At 43.3% G+C, this 24347-nt stretch overlaps 1 protein-coding gene across 3 annotated transcripts in view; it reads right to left on the reverse strand.

Moving 5' to 3' along the window:
• The window catches only part of PTPN14 (protein tyrosine phosphatase non-receptor type 14), a 180363-nt gene that overhangs the window by 96630 nt on the left and 59386 nt on the right, over nucleotides 1–24347 (reverse strand). For 2 of the 3 annotated variants that reach the window (XM_025429920.3, XM_035718491.2), the window contains exon 2: nucleotides 13823–14150. In XM_025429920.3, coding sequence (XP_025285705.2) covers nucleotides 13823–13996 — 174 coding nt within the window. In that variant the 5' untranslated portion in view covers nucleotides 13997–14150. Of the gene's footprint in view, nucleotides 1–13822; nucleotides 14151–23031; nucleotides 23176–24347 lie in introns of those variants that run through there. The other variant, XM_025429921.3, reaches the window with a different exon arrangement.

Raw genomic sequence — 24347 nt, forward strand, 5'->3', positions numbered from 1 at the left:
CTTTGGGACAAGCTAAAAGAAACCACATGCACACAATCCACACTGAGTGTCCGACGCGGTATTCATACCCACGGTTACTGGGTACATGTGGGTACCGACGCACCTATGTTTGGTAAGGGGGTGGGTGCAAAGTGGGGACAGTGTTGGCTGTTCTCCTAGGCTCCCAAGGCTGGCTTTCCCGTGCCTTCTGAATGCCTCACCATCTCACGTGGAACATGCTGGCAGCGGCAAACACAGTTCTTGCACCTGCTGCAAAGTAAGTTATGACTCAACTCCTAAGACAAAACCTTCTGCCAGCTGAAAGCCTCCACATTGTAGAATATTTCCATACAGTACCAGATTTTAACAGAAAACTGATTCACTCTTTTTGAGTTTTAATGAAGTACTTTCAAAAACATCGGCCTCCACCACTTCATTATACATGAACTGCAGCAAATCTCTCCCCCACATCAAGCTCTGAGAATGGAAGGATGTCTTCACAGCTGCCACAGGAGCCCCTGGTGGCTGTTCTTGGCAGATTATGGTGGGATTTGATAGATGAAAGTGAGATTTTCACCCTTAGACTTGAAGCCTCAACCAGTTTAGTTTTGAACAACGTGCTAAATGATTAAAACAGGTACTTTTATGCATCCAATCCTGTCTTTATATTAATTCGTGCTAGGATTTCAGGATTAGCACAACAATCGCCAAAAAATAAATCACTGCTTTTGAAATATTCTTTTATATTTCAATTATAGCTTAGAACGGTTTACAGCACACCTGGAAACCTGCCTTCAAAAGAATGTTTTCATTACAATGTTTAATTTCCAAAGGCATTCTTGTGTCCATGTTGGCACTCCAGCTGGCTGTCTCCTCAACGATACCGCACATCAATCCCTGCCACAACTCTACCAAAAGCTATTATAAAAGTTTTGACTCTGACTTCACTAGGAAACCAGACATAGCCTTGTCGACTTAAAGCTACCGACCCACATACTCTGCAGGGTATTTTCAAGTGCATGTGCTTTCAGATGACAACAATGACTTTATCAGCTTTGCTCCATGATGTTCTAAGGGACAAGTTCACAGGGGGAACCTAGGCATTTCTTGAGCAGCAAAATGCCAACAAACAGAGCCAAGGTTCTATTTCCATCAACTTGGACGAACTGCTTGAGTGAATTCTGACCCTATGGTTCACTTTCCAGCTGCGGTGAGTCTGTTAGTTGTTCCAATGTGATGGATGACGCAGGGGAAATGAGACGTGGCTGAAGAGAAAGAAAATAGGCTGCGAAAGTCTGTGCATCTCCCAGTGCTTGCACTCACTGCCTTAATAACTCCAGACAAGTTGCTGAGCCTCCAGAGTGTCAGAGCTTTCTCATCTGTAAGATGGGGTGATGCTTATGGCCATCGCCCACAGGCTGCAAGGGGCATAAATGAGATCATGTCTCGAACCGTGCACACGACGCATGTTAAGTAACTACTTCAGTCATGGTACTTTTCTGTCGCTGCTACTGTCATCATCATCATCACCGTCATTACCATCGTCATCAGTAAATGAAAGAAGGCAAGAATCGTTTTCGCCAGCACTCCTGGCATATCTATGAACCATAGAATTAGAAAACAGAGGTTATCTGGAAATAAATGAGAAAAAGCAGGCAAAAGTGGAAGCTGGGAGGCCTAGAAATAATATAAAAACCTAAAAGGTTTAAGGAAAAAAAATTTACAAAACAGTGCCTCCCTTAAGATTTTCTTTAGAGGCTTACTGGTATTTATGGGACATTGGAACATCACCCCGATCGTGTCCTAAGGGATCTATGAGGCAGGCTTAAGCTAACCTTAAAATGAGGTAATTTGGGACTTAATTAACTGTCTGAAAAGGGTACAAGGCAGCTCTGCATTCTACTGAATTCCTGTATGGAGCACAGCATCTTGGGTAGCTAGGAGTGAGTTTGCATAGAATAAATGAGGTAATATATGTAAACAGTAACATGCTATGTAATACTTATTTTCATTGGAAAAGAGCCCTTTTATAAAAAGCCTGGGTGGAGAAAGGGAGGAGAAGCTTTGCAGCTGCTTAAACAGGCCAACCATGATTTATTACCTTTCACTAAAAGCAGTTCTGACATTTGGGGGTATAACTTTATGATCCATACTTCATTCAAATTACAACATTCACTTGATTCAGCAACACTCGTAGAACGGGTCCACCTTAACTGCATCAACATTCTACGATCAACTCTGCCCCCCAAAAAGGTTTTTTAAATTTTTACTAGCCTGTGCTTTGAAGGCTAGTATTTTAAATTTCCTCCTCTCATTCCCACCTACCTGATCATTAAATCAGACCTGATCTTCCCCCAAAAAAACACCCTGAGAAGGAATGTTCTATGGGGTACACAGATACACGCATGCGTACAGTGAACAGGAGAAAGAGATACAAGAGAAATCAAGGTAATAGTCTTGAGCCAAGGAATGCCTGAGTGGTTGAGTGTCTGCCTTGGTTCAGGTCATGATCCTGGGGTCCTGGGATGGAGTCCTACATCAGGTTCCCTGCGGGGAGCCTGCTTCTTCCTCTGCCTGTGTCTCTGCCTCTGTGTCTCTCATGAATAAATAAATGAAATCTTAAAAAAAAAAAATCGTCTTGAGCCATAATCAATAGTACAGAGCTGGGGAACAAACACATAAACCTCTTCTACTGCAAAAACCTAATGCATGGCGTAAGATGTTTTTGTTGCTGCCATACGGCATTTTCCAGAAGACACAATATCTGAGTGACCCACTATGCATTTAAAAATAATGCAGTAGGGATCCCTGGGTGGCTCAGTGGTTTAGCACCTGCCTTCAGCCCGGGGCGTGGTCCTGGAGACCCGGGATTGAGTCCCACATCAGGCTTCCTGAATGGAGCCTGCTTCTCCCTCTGCCTGTGTCTCTGCCCCTCTCTCTCTCTCTCTCTCTCTCTCTGTGTGTGTGTCTCTCATGAATAAATAAATCTTTAAAAAGAAATAAAAACAAAAACAATGCAATAATTACACTCCTCCTCAAGAAATGGGGTGTCCAGCACGAGGCAGAATTGAGAGGCAGATAACCTGGAAGACCCAGTTCCTACCTACATGGCCAGAATAACCTAATTTTAGAGATGCCGAATTCGGTTATCTAGTGGGAAAGAAAATCCACTTATGAGATGCCCATGCCCACACCACATTGTAAAGCTACGCCCAAAGTTAACTTCCTCCTTTTCCACCCTACAACTCCCACCATTCTTCTGCTGGCTAGCTATATCCCTACCCTGGAGTATTCAACAGAGGAGAAAGACCCCATCCTTCAAGTTTCTGATGCAGCATGAGTTTATCTTGCCATGTCTCCACCGTGGCTCCCAAGAAATGGCATCAGCAGCTAACCCCTCACTTAAGCTAACATGTGCACCAATCAACTTCCTCTGTATTAGCCAAGGGACCACTAATGCCATCAGGCCCAGCCGAGACCACACAAGGCTGGTTCATAATTGACTTGCCAACTTAAACTCCTGCTGAATCCTGAAAGCTGAGCTCCCCTGTTAACCATTGCCACATGGTTCAGGAGAATGTGGTAGGGTGATTCCAAATAGAAGCTGTCTCCTCCCTAACCAAAAAGATCCCATCGTACTGCCCAGGTAAATACTCCAGGCACTTTTTATTTCTCCCTGCAGCTCTAAACATAAGCCAGGTCCAGCTAATCCTCATAATACCTATGAGTGAGCTATAAATCCCATTTCATTTCTCTAGTTTTCTCTAGAAAACAGGCAGGTCTGGTGCTTTGAGTTCTGCAATGAGCTCACTGCAATGAAAAAAGAGACAGAAGAACCAGTTCCCAGGGAAAGGAACCACATCTCTGAATCAGTGACAAAAAATGCACTAGTGAGAAACAGTGTAAGGAGAGACACCCTAACATGACATTTCCATAGAGGTAGTTTCCCGGTCTAATTGGAGTTTTTCATTTTAACAGAGGAAGCAGAAATGTATGCATGCACTCAAAAATATGCTAGTTTCTTCAGCGGCAGATTGGTGTGTGAATACTTTAGTGCCAAAATAAGGTCCCTCTTCAGGGACCTTAGAAAAAGATTCTAGTGAATAAGGGCCTTTAAAGATAGTTTGAGTTGTGGTTTGTTTGTTCATTTACCTGTAAAGATGGTGGTATCCCCCACATGAGCTATTATTAATAGGGAAAGATTTTTTTGAGGATTTTGTTTTTCCAGTTTTGCGACCACTGGCACAGCTTTAATGCTATTTGCAAGGGTTACAGATGCAGCCTTGGCAATTACCAGGGATTAAAGCCACGATCTTATCTCAAGCATTTTGAAGAGTTAATCATCCAGAAGCAAAAGTTTAAAATATCTTGCATTATGTTGTAATAGGTTGCCTGTCATAGCCAGTGCTTAGGTTGTAAATTAAGGAACAGAGAGTTGGTATGCCTCCACATAAAATAGACGGGAATTACATGCAAGCATTAAAACTTTCACTGAGGCATGGAAAATGCTTCAAAAGATGACTATAAGCAGACTCTGAAACAGCACTTCATGCCATTTCATTCCAATGGCTTTGGAAAATAAACCACTCTACATGAGTTGGACGATCGTAATGAACAACTTGTCTGTGATCCACCTCTACTCTGGGCAGTTCTGGGATTTCCATAACTGACACGTCTATAATTAACAACTGCCCCATCTTCATTTCCCTAGCCTATTTTTCATAAAAGTATCGGAAAAGAAATTGTAGAGTAACACAGACCCAAGAAGCAAACCTCATAGCCGGGGGGGGGGGGGGGGGGGGGGCTCACTCTTCTGAGGTTATACAGCTCACTCAAAATATCCAGAAAGATGAAGACTGTAGGGGAAATTATTTCACCTACAATCTATGTAGAAAACAGACACTGGTGCCAGTTTGCCTCACAGAACTGACATTATGCTAACAAGGTCTCAAGTCATAATCTTTACAAAGACAAAAAAGCAATATAACATTCAAAGACCAGAGATCTCCCAGCAGTCTACTCTTCAGCTGATTCTTGCTTAGTGGTGATTTTAGTCCTGTGCAGATACAAACACAGATGGATATGGTGAGGCTCTTGCTCTCAAATACAGCAAATTCCATTATTATCAGACAGGCCAGGAAACAAGGTATTCCATTTAACCTATGAGTTAACCTATGGCATTTCCATAGGAGTAGTTTCCCGGTCTAATTCCTCTCCTGATAGCATGGTATGTTACCAATGCCCAGAAGATTAGCATAAAATCAAACCACAGAAATATCTTTAATGTAAGTTAGCTTAAGCTAGTTAAGATTTGGTACCTTTATAAACTCTAGCCATTATGAAAACAGCAGAATGCAGGACATTTCTACTGTAGCCCATAGCTTGCGATAAATCACCTTTCAGTTAAAACAAAAATACAAATTTGCAAAAGGAAAAGGGGATAAATCTGAGGATCATCACCCACCCTATGGAATGGTTAGGGATTTTTTTTAAGCCTCCTTTAGAAATCAGGGCTCTTTTAGCCTGCCTTAGGAGAGGTCTGATAATTATCAAATTCACCATTCCCAAGAGTAGATTTTCTTTTTTTTTTAATAATAAATTTATTTTTTATTGGTGTTCAATTTGCCAACATACAGAATAACACCCAGTGCTCATCCCGTCAAGTGCACCCCTCAGTGCCAGTCACCCATTCACCCCCACCCCCCACCCTCTTCCCCTTCCACCACCCCTAGTTCGTTTCCCAGAGTTAGGAGGCTTCCATGTTCTGTCTCCCTTTCTGATATTTCCTACCCATTTCTTCTCCCTTCCCCTCTATTCCCTTTCACTATTATTTATATTCCCCAAATGAATGAGACCATATAATGTTTGTCCTTCTCCGATTGACTTACTTCACTCAGCATAACACCCTCCAGTTCCATCCACGTTGAAGCAAATGGTGGGTATTTGTCATTTCTAATGGCTGAGGAATATTCCATTGTATACATAAACCACATCTTCTTTATCCATTCATCTTTCAATGGACACTGAGGCTCCTTCCACAGTTTGGCTATCGTGGCCATTGCTGCTATAAACATCGGGGTGCAGGTGTCCCGGCGTTTCATTTCATCTGTATCTTTGGGGTAAATCCACAACAGTGCAATTGCTGGGTCGTAGGGCAGGTCTATTTTTAACTCTTTGAGGAACCTCCACACAGTTTTCCAGAGTGGCTGCACCAGTTCACATTCCCACCAACAGTGCAAGAGGGTTCCCCTTTCTCCACATCCTCTCCAACATTTGTAGTTTCCTGCTTTGTTAATTTTCCCCATTCTCACTGGTGTGAGGTGGTATCTCATTGTGGTTTTGATTTGTATTTCCCTGATGGCAAGTGATGCGGAGCATTTTCTCATGTGCGTGTTGGCCATGTCTATGTCTTCCTCTGTGAGATTTCTCTTCATGTCTTTTGCCCATTTCATGATTGGATTGTTTGTTTCTTTGGTGTTGAGTTTAATAAGTTCTTTATAGATCTTGGAAACTAGCCCTTTATCTGATATGTCATTTGCAAATATCTTCTCCCATTCTGTAGGTTGTCTTTTAGTTTTGTTGACTGTATCCTTTGCTGTGCAAAAGCTTCTTATCTTGATGAAGTCCCAATAGTTCATTTTTGCTTTTGTTTCTTTTGCCTTCGTGGATGTGTCATGCAAGAAGTTACTGTGGCCGAGTTCAAAAAGGGTGTTGCCTGTGTTCTCCTCTAGGATTTTGATGGAATCTTGTCTCACATTTAGATCTTTCATCCATTTGAGTTTATCTTTGTGTATGGTGTAAGAGAGTGGTCTAGTTTCATTCTTCTGCAGGTGGATGTCCAATTTTCTAATAAAGCAATGGTTCTCTGTCTTGAATAAAGTTTAGCCACGAAGGTACCTTTGTGGAAATTTTTTATCCCTCCTCCATTTATTATCTTTTATTTTATTTTTTTAAAAGATTTTATTTATTTATTTATTCATGAAAGACACAGAGAGAGAGAGAGGCAGAGACACAGGCAGAGGGAGAAGCAGGCTCCATGCAGGGAGCCCAATGTGGGACTTGATCCCAGGACTCCAGGATCATGCCCTGGGCCAATGGCAGGCGCTAAACCGCTGAGCCACCCAGGGATTCCCCATTTATTATCTTTTAATTAAAAGTAGAGTCAGGAGTATCCCTAAAGGAAATAATCTAGCCTATTTCTACATTTTACTGGAATTCTTCATATTCCAATAAAGTTCTTAATATTCCTTATTACTATTAACATGGCCTTCTTACTTTTCTAAGAAGAGTACTGTTACTAGAAATATAATGTAAGTCACATATTTAATTTTAAATTTTCTAACAGCTACATTAAAAAAGTACAGGAAAGTGAAATTAATCTTAATAAATCTTATTTAAAATAACATTCAAGGGGAATCCCGGGGTGGCTCAGCGGTTTAGCGCCTGCCTCCGGCACAGGGCGTGATCCTGGGGTCCTGGGATCGAGTCCCACATCGGGCTCCTTGCATGGAGCCTGCTTCTCCCTCTGCCTGTGTCTCTGCCTCTCTCTGTCTCTCTCTGTGTCTTTCATGAATAAATAAATAAAACCTTTAAAAAATAAATAAATAAATAAACTACATTCAAAATCGCATGGTTTCAACATGTAACTAATACAAGTGACTCATGAGATATTTTAACTTTTTTCATACTACATCTTTGAAATCTGATATGTGTTTATACTAACTGCAAAGTTAGTTCTCAGTTCAAAGTAGCCACATTTCAAGTGTTTTGTGGCCACATGCGGCCAGTGGCTATAATATTGGAGAATACAATCTTAACTCTTTAAGAAACTGAAAGATTTTGGCTCAATGCATGATCACAGTTTCTAACAATTCAAGCCATCTAAAAATGAAACAGGCAAACTTATAAAATGGTAAGAGCCCACTTTTTGGAAGTATGCGGCAGGATCTAGACCACATGGTGCCTCACCAAGGGGACTGCCATATTGAGTGCTTCCTATGTGCCAAGTTCTATGTAACAGTGGCAACTTTGCAGAAACTAACTCTTTTAATCCTCCCAATAAGTCCTGAAGGTTACTATTACCATTTCCATTTATTTATAGATGAGGACACTGAGGCACAGAGCATTTAAGTAACTATCCAAGATTACATAGGTAATAAGTGGCAGAGGCAGGACTCAAATTCAAGCAGCTTGGTCTAGGCTCACATTCATAGCCATAAACCCTGGTGCTTCTCCAGGCCTTTGTTTTTTACATACGAGAGTTAGTCACAAGACACACTGTTTTAACTATTTCTCTCTTAACTTAGGTCAGTGATTTTCAAACTGTATTGGAAGATAGGAAGGGTACAAGGAGATGGGGTTCCAGACATCCAACCCCTCTGCAAACACAATAGCTCCATTTTATAGATTGAAGTTCCACCTAGGATCTCATTTGAAGAGAAGGGTGACATCCATTAATCCAAACATGTTTTAACTATTATCAGAATTCTTTTCTTTTTTGTAGTTTTATGATTTTATTAAGACAAATACGACACGCACATAAGCTGTCTATTCATTTTCTTCCCTGAGCAGCCTGGCATGGGATTGGTGACTCTGAGCCTGGCATGGGATTGGTGACTCTGATGGCCAGCTGGGCTGCTCTTTCCACAGCGGCTTTGGGTTCTTGGAGGATACATTGTGAGCCCTCTCTGCACAGTAAGATTCATTGCACATCAGCAGCACTTCAAGCTCCTTGACATTGTGAATGAGGAACTTTCAGAAGCCCCTGGGCACCATGTGCTCTGTTTTCTTGTTGCTCCCGTAACCCATGTTGAGCATCAAGATCTGGCCCTTGAATCTTCTGTGCACCCTACTGTCAATGTCTCTGGGTTTTTGCCAGTTGCACTTAATTTTGACACATCATTCTGACTGGTGCCAGATGAACTTCTTGGTCCTCTTTAATGATCTTGGGCTCCACCAGAGGTCTGAGGGAGGCCATGATGCCCAGTAACAGATGGCTGTCACCTCCACAGGCAGCAGTGAGGAAGAAATATTATCAGAATTCTAATTTTCTGAGCCTCTACATTTTAAGTGTCTTCCTCAATAAGAATTCCTGGGGCACCTGGGTGGCTCAGTCAGTTAAGCGTCTGCCTTCAGCTCAGGTCATAATTCCAGGGTCCTGGGATCAAGCCCTGCACTGGGCTCCCTGCTCATTGGGGAGTCTGCTTCTCCCTCTCCCCTGGCTTGTGCTCTCTCTCTTAAATAAATAAATAAATAAAATCTAAAAAAAAAAAAAAAAAAAAGAGTTCCTAGCCAGAAATTCATACCTACTTTGTTTTTCTGAACTTAAAACAATTTTTAAAAATTTGTTTTCCCTAAGGAGTCCATTTGATTTCTTCTTGCCAGCACTATTGCTAGGTCCAGCCGGCTAGCACTTCTGTCCCTCCTGTTACCCCAATCCTCATTCTCTTTCTGCTATTTGGTACTTTTCCTAAAATGCAAGGTGTTCATGGTCACACTCCGCCTTGAAACCCTTAGATGTATTCCCATCTCATGGCAGCATTTTATTCTCCAGGCAATTCAAAGAGGATTTAACAGAAGGCTAAAATAATTGTGAAACACTGAGTTCAACACCTTTTTAAAAAGTAGCATTTATGAGGGTGTTTCCCAAAGCATTTTACCACAGCTCCTTTTCTACCACTACACATGCACCCCTGGGAATTCGAACAGTAGAGTCAGGCTGCCTGGGTGGGAGCCAGCCCAGTCACGGCCAGCAGGTCACCCTGTGCTGTGGTATCCCCGTCTGTAGCATGGAGACAGCTAGAGGAGCCATCTCACAGAGCTAAGAGAATTAGATGAATTGATATAGGGAGGGTGCTCAGCACAATACGTGGTGCATTAAAAGGTAAGGGTTATTTTAATTATTTTTGTGACACAGTTTAGAAACAGAATCCAGTTGAAACTCCCTAGCCAGAGACATCAAACCCTTCAAAAGCAGACTCCCGTCTGCCTTTCTACACTCCTACCCTCCCTGCCATGACCCCTCCACATACACACACACACACAAGATCAGTGCAAAATGAACTCTGCCCATCCCTGAAAATTCCATGGGCTGTCCTGTTTCTTTACCTCAGCATGGGCTATTCCCTTTGCTTTGTTTCTTGTTTGTCCTATTCTCTAAATTCCAGAGTCTCTGGGAGCAGGGACCCTCTCCTATTCAGCTTCCCTCAGGGACGACTGTATTTGCTGATCCTATGAGCCAGGGCCTGGGTTCTCTAGATGCCATTCAAAATGTCAGCACATCAGGACGTTCAAAACCAAATGTGAGGGACGCCTGGGTGGCTCAGCGGTTGAGCGTCTGCCTTTGGCTCAGGTCGTGGTCCTGGGGTCCCGGGATCGAGTCCCGCATCGGGCTCCCTGCAGGGAGCCTCCTTCTCCTTCTGCCTGTGTCTCTGCCTCTCTTTCTGTGTCTCTCATGAATAAATAAATAAAATCTTAAAAAAAAAAAAACCAACAACAACAAAACCAAACGTGACTCCCAAAAAGTCTACCATATGGATACATGTCATTACACATTTGTCAGAACCCACAGAATGTACAACACCAAGAGTGAACCTTAATGTAAACTACGGATCTGGGTGATAATGATGTGTTAATGCGGGTTCATCAACTGTAACAAATGTTCTGCGCTGGTGTAGGGGATGGCGTGGGAGTGGGGAACAGGAAGTGTGTGGAACTCTCTGCTTTCCATTCAGTTGTGCTATAAAGCTAAAACTGCTTTAAGAAATAAAACTGAAGGGACGCCTGGGTGGCTCAGCAGTTGAGCTCCTGCCTTCAGCCCAGGGCATGATCCTGGAGACCGAGGATCAAGTTTGAGTTCCACGTTGGGCTCCCAGCATGGAGTCTGCTTCTCCCTCTGCCTGTGTCTCAGCCTCTCTCTCTGTGTCTCTCATGAACAAATAAGTAAAATCTTTAAAAAAAAGAAAAAAGAAAAGAAAAGAAAGAAAACCAAAGTCTAAAATGATCAAACGAAGTGGCAAAACACAAATAATTAATGTAGATCAAAAATTAAATCAAAATTAATTTTCCTTTCCTAATATAAAGCTCTTCTAGAGTCTAAGATAAATCTAGCCTCCAGAACACCTCTCATGAAGAAGCCAGATATCCACAATTATCTGGTTTCCAAGCTTTAAGACAGACTAAACATTTTGCTATAGTTTAGACGGATTTTCACTTTCCTTTCTCAAGCTCCATCAGCTCTATTTGGAAAATGACCTGAATACAAAGAAAGTCAAGTGAGTAAAGCAGACCCTATGTTGATCCCCTCCTCCTCCTGCTTCTGGGAGAATGCATTCCTCCTTGAGGTGTGAATGTGCAAGTGAAGAACAGAGGAGAAGATTGCTTGATCTCCTCCTTTAGTTTGAAAGTAGCTATAGTATTGTTTCACAAAAGGCCGTACCTTCAATGTCATCTGTCACAGAACAAAAGCATACAATTAAAAAAAGAAAGTGACTGGCTCTAATGTGGATGCACCCATTTAGAGCATGTCAAAATAAAGCCAGCGTTAAATGTCAACCCCACCTTAGCATTAGAAGATCAATCACCCTGCAACACACACTTGACAGTAGAATCTGGACTTCACTGCTTTATCCTTTGTGACAACACAGTTGTGAGCTAATCCGGGTTTGACCTTTGCCCTCTCCCTGAGAGAAACAATAGTCTGCAGAGAGTAATTATTGCCCTATACTTCTCCAAACCCACCTCCGCTTGCACCTTAGACTCTACCTCTACCTGGGGATTCACAGAGATGCCTTCTCCACCCCCAAAAGGGCGCCTGCCCTTTTGAGTCCTTGGATTTTCAAAAATCCAATTCCCCATGCCCTGGATGGCCTTGCTTTCTTTTCCACCTGCTGAAGTCCTATGCATCCTTCAAGTCCCCATGCAGAGAGTGAAGGCTCTGTTCATCTTTCACCGAACACCCTCTCCCCCTCCCAGGGCCGTAGTGGTCGGCGGTGCAGACTGTGTACTGCACAACACTAAGAAGAGCTGTTGCCTTTCAGGCCTGCCCCTGCACTGCAGGTTAGCATGGACAGCATTCAATCTGAACTGCTTATTTAAATGCCGGATTCCCTTACTCACCTGTGCATCTCTTGAACCAAAATTATACCCTATTTATCTTCATTCATCAAGTCCTAACATAGTACCCTGGCACGCTGCGGTCGCCCAAGCTTTTTTTCAATCAAAAATCTTTTAAGACACTAAAACTGGGACAATTACAAATTATTCGATGCAGCACTAGGCATTTTCTATACTATTTACAACAGTCCATAAGACAAGTAAGGTGAGTACCATTATTCCCATTTTACACATGAGAAAACTGATGCCCAGAGAAGGGCAGTGACTTTTCCAAGCACACCTACTAAGTGACAGAATGATAATTTAAACCCAATTCCCAGACACAGAAGACTGAGACTGTGACTACTTAATAAGCACATGCGATAGTGCCCCCTGATGCATGCAAAGAATAGTTACTTTAATGTGAGTTACTGAGAATACTCAAAAGTGGAACTAACTGCATATCTTTTTAAACAATCTTTTAAAGCTTTTAGACCAGTCGTCTAAACAACCAATCTTCACTATTAAGGTTTTTCCTTTATGCCCACGCATATATTTACATATGTACACCCAAAGGTGCTACCAAGAAGCAAAAAGGGACCAGCTCTCAAGCTCCATGTAGCTGTTGGACAGGAGAGTCTCTGTTACAGGAAAATAAACGTCAGAGGAAGCCCTGATCACAGAAACCCAAGTACAAACACGAAGACTGGCAGGAGACAGCAGTGCTCAGGTGAAACAGTCCCCCAGGGGACGGCAGTCGGCCTGTGGAGGACGCCAAGGGGACAGAAGACGTTCCCTGACCCCAATTCCTTTGTGTATGTGGTGAGAAGGTGGATCACGAACGAGGGTGTGCGGAGAGACAGCAACCTCCATCGCTTCCAGCAGCACCATCCCCTCACACCACCCCCGCCCTGAGGTGGGGGGCAACGTGCTCACAGGGCCTAGGGGGCCACCACAGAGCTCTTCCTGGTCCTCAGATCTCAGGGGCTGTAGTCACCCCGGCACTGGCACCCATTCGACCACACCAACCTTCCCCCCTTGGCCTGTCTGCCCCACGGGCAGAGGACACACGGGCGTGTGTGGGCTTCTCCCCGGAGCCTGAACGTCTGGAAGACTGGAAAGAGCAGGGCTTGCTTGATGTTACCGGGCCACAGCGCCTGGGAGTCTCACTGGGGACCGTGATAACGGGACAGCCTTCACGGTCAACCCCAGCTCTGCTTAAAACCCAAAAGAGTCTCACAGGCGGCCCGAAGAAAAGCAGGGTGGTGAGGAATCTTGAAGGGAACAAAACGCCCATTTTACAAGCGCCCATAAGAGCCTCAGTGGTCTTGCTTGTTTTAAACACTTTTTCAATTTATTCCCCCCTCTTTGAAGAGGAAAATATAGAAACAAACAAACAAACACAAAAAGCAGCTGCATCCAGCCCCTAAGTGGGCGTCTTCTCCTAGATGTGCAGCTGGCTGCCAAGACCCCGGCCACCCACTCAATGGTTTTAGAGACAGACGATGACTTTAGACGCTGCCCCCCAACCTCCTCACCGGCGGGAACAAAGGGGAAGCCACCACCCCGTGCAAGGCTCTGGGCCGGGTCCTTGCTCCGCACGGCACCGGAGCAGGCCTCCTGATGCACAGAGGCTGTAAGATCGAGCCCGGGCCAAGGACAGCAGGATCCTTCTAGACGCGAGGCTGGGGCAGGTGGCCGGCCCCGGGAGAGTTCTGGCTCGGACCCCTTCCCGCACACCCGCTCTTACCTCCCGCAACTCCAGCCTCTGGGCCACGGCCTCCAGGCACTCCTGCCCCGTGCTCTCCACCGACAGTGTGCACTCGATGACATTGCTGTCCAGCAGGCGGATCCGCGTGACAAAGCAGTTCTTGCTCAGGACGTTGTAGCGCCGCGTCCGGCGGAGCTTCAGGCCGAAAGGCATGGCTATGCGGCCCTCGGACGCCGCCTTCCTCTCCTGGCGCCCACGGCCCTGCGACGGCCTCAGCAGCTTCGTGACTGGGTGAGGACACTCGCACACGTGCTCCTCCAGATGCCGGGAAAGGTGGCCATGCCCGGTGCGGCACTCCCGAGGGGCGCTGCAAAGGGAAAAGCAGCAAGGTCATGAGCCCCGAGGGAGCTTTGGACGCTGTGGCACATTCCCCGCACGTGAGCCCACGGCCCCCGACGGCTGAACATCCCCACTCGAGATCCTGCAAGCTCTGCGGCTTCTGAGGTCTTGGCAGGCTCTTTACTTATCTTACAAGGGGGCAGATCTGATCAAATCTACTGGACAGCTGAGGACACAGAGGGTCGGAGAGATGAAAGGAACTCATCCAAGGATGCACAGAGTGAACGGCAGAGCCAGAATTCAAACCCATGTCTGTGCAACTGAAGTTCACGCGCTTCTTTCGTGTATCATCCTATATCCACTCAAGAAAGCAGCAGGAGTGGAATCTGAGCCCTGCTTACCTTCTAAATAGATTATCTCATTTTGATCTCATTAACCCCACCAGATGGTGTAGATTTTAGGATCCCCTTCAACAGAAGAAGGGAGCTTTAATGATCTAAGTGACTCGTTGATCCTGAACATAGACTCTTCTCTCGTTCCTTGTTCCTCTTTGCAACACTGCCTCTTTCTTTTTCATTAACATTTGTCTTTAATTTTAATATTTATTTTATTTACTTTACTTTCTTACTTCTACACTTAGAATGGATGACAGAAAATGGAAGGAATGCACATTTTACAGAGTCAATAACATCGTACGTTTGAAAAAGTTTTAAATATATGAATCCTTTTGTGGATTTAAGATCATGATTCTCTGCGTTTTTCTTTACCAAAGAGTTGAACAGTTAGATGTGGGGGAGTCGCCCATCATTTTGTTCTTTTACAAAATGCTTGATGCAAAAGCCCTGTCACCAAATTATAGATAATTTAACTTACTAGTAATGGGATATATGGACATCCTGATGTCCCACGAAAGTCAAGTGATGATGTGATTGTCATGGAGAACACCAGAATAAAACAACAACAATAAAAGTGGCCTTACTGTTCCACCCTGAGCCAGCCAACACTCCCACTGGGAGCTCATTAAGTGTATCTTCCAAAGAAGCCAGAAATGTCCAGGCAGCCTCTCTGCTCAACTCTTTCTTCTCCGTTAAGTTCAAAAGACCATCACTTGCTCCTATGATTGTTCTGTTGACTCCCTAACTCAAGCAGATTCGGTCTGTCTTCACACCCTTCATCCACAGAATTACCTATGAGCTCCCAGACACTTAGATGGGCAAATGCAAATAACTACTAACAGAAATTCCTGAATTAATAAATAAAATGGCTTCACTATTTAGAAACCACTCCCTGTCAGTACCCCAGGCCTCACTGAGGTTGTCAGGGCACAACCCTACAACACAGCAAAACATACTTCCCAGACTCCCTCGGCCAGTCTTTGATGTGCCTGCCCTCCAGCACATTCCTTAGCATGACAGGTATATGTTTTATGATGGCTTAAAATACACATTCTAGAGACTGTGGCTTGGTGAAATCTATTAACATTTCTAAATCACTTTGTGTTGGCACAGTGTCCTGTTTACCTCTAAGGTAGGCCAACCTGATGATCTGATATCTGTAGAAAAGACTATGTAGGGATCCACCCAAAAAAGCAAAAAAGAGAGAGCCAGAATTCAAATACAGAGCCCTTAAGAGTTGACTACTCACACATTCTTTCACTTGTTGAAGCACAGGAGAGCAGACACTAAGATTTAACTCATATATAAACCAGGGAACCTCAAACAGAGAAAAATATTTGTTCTGTGGGCATAGGCCACATTTTTAATCCTGGGCCAGGCACTTTACATTTGGGTGTGTCTCACCTTAAACACCTATGAAAGAATGTGGCTGGCTAGGTACACGTTCATCCCAGCCACTATTAAAAACAATCTGTGCTGTATGTTTTACAGAATGCCATCCATAATGCACAGTTAGTGAAATAAAAAGTAAACATACACAAAATATAGAGATGATTGCAATTTTTATACTAAACAAAAAACCACAATGTAATGGGAAAGAATGTATGTTCACTAAAAGGATTAATAGGGCTACACAGAGGTGGTTTTATATAGAAGCCTATTTTATACATTTCTGAACTGTTTTAACATTTTATAGTTGCCTTATATTATTTTTGCAAATACAGATTAGCTTAAAATATATTAGCTACCAAAAATGGTATGTCAGAAGCAACAACTGACAAATCTGGCAATAGATCTCCTAAAAAATGCCTGACGATTTTAAAGATTTTTAAAATATCCAGTTTGCAAGAAACTTGCCAGGTAAGGTATCAAGAAAAAAGTTATAAGAAAACTGGTCTGAAAAGTCAATGTTGTGAAACAAAAAAAAAAAAACTGAATGAGGCAGGCGAGCGAGCAGGGGGAGGTGGACAGCTCTAGAGTAGAAAAGATTTAGGACCTATAAAAACAAAATGCAATGTGTGAACTTTAATCAAATCCAGGTTTTAAAAAATAGCTATAAAAGACAAGCGGCAACAAGGGAAATTTGAAATAGACCCTAGAAGTTAGATGATATTAATGTATTGCTGATAATTTTCTTCTGCTTTTGATAGTGGAATTGTGCTTGTCTAACAGAATGCTTCAAGAGATGCCAGTGGATACATCTAACAGTAAAGATGTCATAATATCTGTAATTTATTCAAAAATGGCTTAAAAAAGCAATATATACCTAGACAAATTAAGAGTTGAAGAAATATGACAAAACATTAACAGCTGTTGAATCTAGATGGTGAGTGTAGAGATATTGACTTCACTGTTCTTTCAGCTTTTCTGTCTACCTAAAAATGTTCATAATCAAAAGATTAAGAAAAAAAAAAAAAGGCAACCCTCAATGCCAGTACTAAACATAGTCCTTATCGCTCAGTTGAAACGTAGCTGCCTCTTTCAATAGATTTCTCTGATCCCTCCCATCAAAGTCTTCTTTCTTTGTCTGAACTCCCACATCATTTCTGCTTACTTTAACATACTCATCAAACTTGTGTTTAAAGTATTAGCACTTTTGACTCTAAATGCCTCTGGAGCTAGAGACATGTTTTTTCTCTCTTTCACACCCAGATCTTTCACCTAAATTAAAAGTTCATGGCCTTCACACCCAGAACCTGTGTGGCCGTAGAGCTGTCCTTCTGGAAGAAAGAGCTTTCAGATGCTCATTGAAGCCACCCCTCACCTCTAGGATGGGTTCCACCTAAATGATTTCAAGTAAACAATCTATGTGACACTCATCTGAAACGATAGGATTAGAAAAGATGACCTCTTAGTCCCTTTCAGTTTTAACATTTTAATAGCCCATGAATTATCCTCCATGTCTAGTTCTCAAGGAATCCATAGCACATGTATCATGAGTCCATCTTTTAACCATTTATAGGCACAGAGTTCGACGTTATACGTAACCCAGCACCCTCTGTATTTTAAGCCCAATTCTTCTGCTTTGTCCTTGACGACCAGAGGGAGCAGGGATGAAGATATGCCACAGACAGTAGACTTGCCTGTGAGATCTATTACAAGCAAGTCCTCTCCATTAATTAAGTCTGGCTCCTGGCACTCTCATGACCTTCCTCGTGTGGTTCTCAGGGGCCCCATCATATTTACTTTAGCACATGAACAACATTATAAAACCTAGAACTAAGTGCCATATTCTCATAAAAAGGTCACATGTTGGGATCCCTGGGTGGCGCAGCGGTTTGGCGCCTGCCTTTGGCCCAGGGCGCCATCCTGGAGACCTGGGATCGAATCCCACATCAGGCTCCCGGTGCATGGAGCCTGCTTCTCCCTCTGCCTATGTCTCTGCCTCTCTCTCTTTCTCTCTCTGTGACTATCATAAATAAATAAAAATTTAAAAAAAATTAAAAAAAAATAAATAAAAATAAAAAGGTCACATGTTTATGACTCTTTAGATTTTCTGATGAAATTGGCTTTTCAAAAGAGGTTAATTAGGGGGTCGTCAATTCTGTTTACCATAAGATTTTTTTAATGGAAAAAATTTACATTTTTTCCTTTACAAATAAAGTCATTTTTTTTCTTTACAAATAAAGTCTAGAGTTTTATTTATCTATAAGAACATACCCAGTAAATAATACCAGGCTGCAAATGTTGCTGAGACCCATTCATGGAACTTTAATGGAAGGGACTTTTTGTTGTTGTTGTTAGTATAAATAGTGAAACCAACAGTGCTGACCATAATTTTTTCTCAAGACAAACAGTAACGTACTCTAACTTCAAAACATCATCTGTTGATCCTGTTTTTCAAAGATATACCAGAGTGAGAAAGATAGCATCGGATAAGAGTTAGACCCTAGCCCTTCAAGTGACTAGAATCACGGGGATAAGAAGCAAATGTGAAAAAAAAAAAAAAAACACACAGGGAAAGTGCCACCAACTCTCTGACCTCTCAGGCTCTGGGGTCCATTCCTTGAAGCAACTGGGAAGTGTGTTTGGAAGGCTGCCTGGAGGAAGGACACCCACATGGAGAAGGTGTGAAGTACAGTGGAGCAGGGAGGTCCTCTCTAAGGACCAGAGTTTTACTCTGGAAACAAAGGGAACATGTGCAAACTTTCCTGCAAGAACTGGCCTGGGTGAATGCCAAGTGACGTAACCTGTCCCAGCCTCAGTTTACTCATCTGTGAAAATAACACCCTCCCCACCTGTTTGTGAGAAGCCAGTGAGAAAATGCTTCTGTGAAGAACTCAACAGGTAGAAACATGTCCCTTTCCCATGCCCCCCAGGACAGGAAGCCCCGTTTGCTCAAAGGATAGTAGAGCAGCTATAAAAAGAAGGACTTGGGTATCTTATCACCTACAGTCTTAAAAAAAAAAAAAAAAAAAGGCAAAGCAAACAACATGGAGTTGAACATGAAGGTATGACAAGTCCTGGGGAAACTGACCAAGTATAAAACTTGACCCACGTATCCTCTCAGCACTCTACTTTGTAATCCCCCAAATGCTGACACCTGGAGCAAAAAGGAGCCAACCATTAGAAGAAATGCTCCCATAAACAGTCCATCCTACATGGGTAGGAAGGCCATGGCCTTTTTCTTATCTTCGTCAACAACAGGTATATAGTGTGTTGTGTTAAACAACTGTTTTTTTCCCCCAATGGAAATTGATTGCAATTTATGGTCATTGGTCTAATAACCCATATGGTTGTGTCTCTATAGCTGATGGCATATCACAGTCTCCCTCACCCTAGAGAAACCCCTGGATGCGTTTTAGCTCCCTAAATAGAATTTCAAAGGGAAAGAAATGTGTCAGATTCAGATTTGTGGTCTTCCTTTGGACACAGCAGAAAGCTAAATAAATATTTGTCATTATGATGAATCAAAGAATGAATCCTGAAATAGTCGAGTTTTTGAGGCTAAGCTAGGGCAGGGGCCTTCAAGTGACCTCAAGTGCCACCTGAGGAATCTGGAGCCTGGGAGAGGTCTGACTTGTAGGGGCTTAAGAGAGGCTAAACAGTGGAGAAGAGGGATGAGAAGTTAATTCGGCTCGCTGGTGCTCTTTGGAAGAAAAAAAAAAAATTGAACCCAGATTTCCAAAATAACATTCCTACCACCCAAGTTTGCCTTTTCCAGCCCTTGATGTGTCTTAGACTGGGGGTGGTCTCAAAGACCAGAGAGATGCCACATCCCATGGAGGTTCTTTGCAGAAACTACAATGGAATTACTGATGTGATAAAGAATTCCAGTGTGCCCGTGATTGCTGAAAGCAATTTGTAGGGATATTTGCTCTGTAAACACTACACTAAAGGCCTTCAATAGAATAGGCTACATACAGTAGGAAAGAACATACAGAAAAGCTTCAAAGTCACTTCTAAAACTTATTCCTGACCAATCAGCCTCCTAAAAAAGATATAATATGTAAGTTTTCATCTTTTTAACTATCAGCTGCAGATTTTCTAGCACCTTCGATTTTCTAGCACCTTCTATTTTCTTTTCTCCCCCCTAAACATAACAACAAAACACCTGCCATGTTAAAAACACAAAGCAAAGCAAGGTTTCTCATATAAAAAAAGTCACTTGGCTGATCTAAATTTTAGTATATGTGCTGCCGAAGCGAGCACTAGTTGGCTGATCTAAAAAATTTTAAATATGATGGGTAAGATGTGGAGAGACTTCTCATGATATCAACCAAATACAGCTTACTCCTCTTTCTTGAATTACCCGTACAGTCTTTAGGGGAAAGGGAAAAATTAAAATCCAAATTTTTAACACGGTCATCCTTTTATTTCCCATGCCATGTTATACAGACTTGCCTTGTTGTTGTTTTTTCCTAAGGGTAAGTTCTGAAATCACGAACAGAAGGTAACTGCTGTTCAGCTGCATTCTGTATTTACTAACAGTCTCTGGAACTTTTCCAGCATTCCACATTATTACAACTCCCAAGCACACCTCACAGAACTATGTAACCCTAGTCTGGGTGTGAGAAAGGAAAAAATGATGCAATTAGTCCATCCTGTGTATAAACCTGCATTAGGCACAGCTCAGTTTTGAAAAGTACTATGTCATTTTTCTAGGGAGAGTTTTAAAAAGGGGTAGGAGGATACGGGGCAAAAAGGACTATGGAAAATCCTTCTTTGGTTCCCACTTACAGAAGAGCAGAGAGGAACGTAGTTGTGTTCAGTGAAAATCACACTTTCTGTAAGTTTTAGTGCTACAGAGTGCCCAGGTTACAGCCATATATTGAATTTTTTGAAGCTGAGTAAAATTTGGTACAAGGTTTAAAACACAAGCCAAAGAACTGTTGGTTGCTAAATAATTAGAACAACAAAAACAGAATGGTCACATTTTTCAATTCCTTCCTCTCCTTCCAGCTAACTCACTTTTAAACATCCAGTGTTGGGAGGGAGAGAAATTTGTCCAAATCTGGAGCTGTATTTGAAGTTAGAACAAAGATTTCTGCCCTAGCACCATTGGAATGGCACCTCACCTCCACAAAAGGTGGCTATGTGGGCAACTACATACATGTAGAATATTGCTGAAAACCAGGAAATGGAACCAAAATATCCTTTAAACCATCGAATATCACAAAGTCCTTAATTCCAACAACATACGCTTTGCTCGAGAAACAAAAAAAAGGCAAACCACCCTCACAGTTCATTTACTCCAACTTTATATACCTTTACATACTTTGCTTCTTAGCCCTTAGCAGATTTAAAATAGATAAAGAAAAGTCTGTGGGCAGGGAATTAAAATGGCAATGAGGGAGGTAAACTATAAAAATAAGCATTCCACAGCATGGAAGACTGTGTTGAAAGCACCCTGTAGTAAATAGGGACGGATGAGTAACATCCAGCATACTTTGGTTAAGATGGCAGTAAATAAGTATACTTGTAAACAGTCCCATGCATGGTGGTTAAAAATAACCCCAAAAAATAGCTCTTGGGGCACCTGGGTGGCTCAGCGGTTAAGCATCTGTCTTTGGCTCAGGGCATGATCCTGGGGTCCCGGGATTGAGTGCCGCATCAGGCTCCCTGCAGGGAGCCTGCATCTCCCTCTGCCTGTGTCTCTGCCTCTCTGGGAATAAATAAAATCTTTTAAAAAAAAATGGCACCTTTTTTTTTTAAGATTTTATTTATTTATTCATGAGAGACACAGAGAGAGAGGCAGACACAGGCAGAGGGAAGCAGGCTTCCTGCGGGGAGCCCGATGTGGGACTCAATCCCAGGACCCCGGGATCACGCTCTGAGCCAAAGGCAGACGCTCAACCACTGAGCCACCCAGGCGCCCCTAAATGGCACTTTATAAAGTAATCTGGTAAAACAGAAAACAGTGCCCACTTTGTGGGGGTTTGCTACAGGAAAAAGGGGTCAGAAGTCTCCTGCCATGCAAACCCCTCTTGCCCTTCCAAAACGAAACTTGCCTTTAACCAGATGAAACTGACAGTAATGGTTTTTCATTCCATTTTTAAAAGAGGGCAAGAAAAATTCTTTTTTGCAAGTTAAAGTTGACAAGCTGAATAAGATGCAAAGAACAATCAGTCAGGCAGAGGATAAGGGATTTTTTCCCCGTGCAACTTGCTTCATCAACTGTATCAGAACACCTGACGCTGGCTTACTTCTCTGAGGAGCTTTCTCTGTCTATTCACGCCAGGAATGCTTTGTCTACGAGACTCCACCCTTCTTTGAGAGACTGTAGAATCTGCAGCTCTCCAAATCCAGTTCTTTTTGCCGTCAGTGTCTACACCCATGGTGATGTGCGTCCTGGAATGTCACAGCTAATCACAGCGAGGAAGCAAAACAGGGGAGGGTCCTGCGAGTGTCAGAACACTAAGAAGACAGTAATTTTTAAAGCAGATACAATGATGGAGGCATTCTGCTAAGAATTATCTCCAACGGCCCTATGAGATGGCTATTCCTGACTCCCCCTTTTTGAGACTAGGGCACCAAGGCTGGAGAGGTTATGACCCTGCCCAAGATCACACAGCTACTAATGCCACTAGCTGACCCTGGGCTCTTACTCAATGAACCATGCTAAAAAGGCCCAGAAAGGAGATAGGAAACAACCTGGTGATATAAAAATCATCATGAAAATAGCCAACATTTTATAAGGAAGGCTTCCACATGCCATCTGCAGTCTATCTATGCTCACCCAGAGTGGACTCTATTCCAATATGGTGGAAATGGTCCTGAGTCCTAGGATGGTCTATCCAGAGGGCATGGCAGCAGGATCGGGGTCCTGGCTCCGTCACTGCATCCCATTCCTCCTCCTCCCCCCCTTCCAAACCCAGTGCCTCTTACCTAGACAACTTTGCTTCTACAGTTTCAGTCTGCACTGCAGAGAGGGATAATCCTAGCCCATCCCATACCACCCCTTCAAAAACCACTTTGAAAAACACAATCACAGGAGCAAACGAAGAGATTTTTCCAGCCTGTTCATATGACTCACTCATCAAAACAAAAGAAACTCGCTGAAGGTAAACATACCTCCAACTTGCTTCACCCTCCTCTGGGATGTGCACCCCGAAGGGACGGAGCTGATCGAGACAGGGGGCTCTTCACCAGAGGCTGTGGCAAGTGACCTCCCTTAGCAAAGTTTTCCACACCTCCCTCTCCCGTTTCCTTCCTGCCTGTGCCTGAGTTCCCTCAACTCCCCTCACATGTCCAGGGCTTTCGGATGGGAGGACTCACCCATGTCACTTCCTATCCAAACATATGCGGCGGCCACGCCTCTCTGCCAACTCTCTCTCCAAGTGGGTCGGTGTGCACCCAGCGCCCAGCTGCCCTGGCTACATCGCCACGTTCCTTGGTTGCTCCAGCCCCACCGGTGAACCTTGTCCAGATGTGGAGTGATTTCCCTGCACGGGCCACCCTCAGGCCATATAACCACAGCTCAGAGGCCGCCTCACTTTCTGCGATTGTACTATGGGGTGGTAACAGTGCCCACCCCGCAGAGCTGCTGGACTGCACCCGTTAGCAATACATCAAGTCCTGGCCCAGTGCCTGGCACACGGTGAGCGCTAGTCATCTGTCCACAGTCACTGTCCTTATTGTTCCTGTCATTGAATACTGCAGGAAACCCAAGGAAACGCAGACTGCCAAGTGTCACAAGAGTAAGAACTGCTTTCCAATAAGCCAATGGTTATCGAAGTTTTAAAGTAAGGCTATTTATCACAAGGAGACAAACCGTGAATGCAAAACCAGCAACTGCAGGTCTCGCTGACTGGGAACCATGACAGGATGCTGCCCAGTGGGTTCCAGAATAGAGTGACCACTTCAGTGAGAAGGAATACAACCAAGAGGGTTCTAAAATGTTACAATGCAATCACTTCTCCAGAGCCAAGAAGTTGAATCAGAGGGGAGAAAAGAATGGAAACAGGTATGAACTAGTGTCAGCTGTAACAGAGTTGCATAATCCCAACTGATGTAACCCAACGTTAATTACAAATGGGAGAAAACAAAGCTTCTAAACAGAGATGGTCATGCTACAGGTTGGCATCTATATAATAGGTAGACGACATGCACACATGCACACACACGCACAGAAAGCCCATCCTAACCGTCCTTTCTGCTCTCTGTCCCCTATTAGACACACACACACACAACCTAAGTGAGTACTTGTAAAAACGTTAACATTGTACTAAGCAGCTCTCAGGGACATTGCAAAGAAAAGGCACCTGCTTCGAGCACAGTAACTTTACTGTTACAAAAACAAGTGGTTAGCACACTGACATTCCTATTACCACTAGTGACCTCAAAACTGAAAATGGGCTCAGCTGACTGCATCAGTGCTGAGGAAGCCT

This window comes from Canis lupus, chromosome 7 (assembly GCF_003254725.2).
Source record: "Canis lupus dingo isolate Sandy chromosome 7, ASM325472v2, whole genome shotgun sequence".
Lineage (NCBI taxonomy): Eukaryota > Metazoa > Chordata > Mammalia > Carnivora > Canidae > Canis > Canis lupus.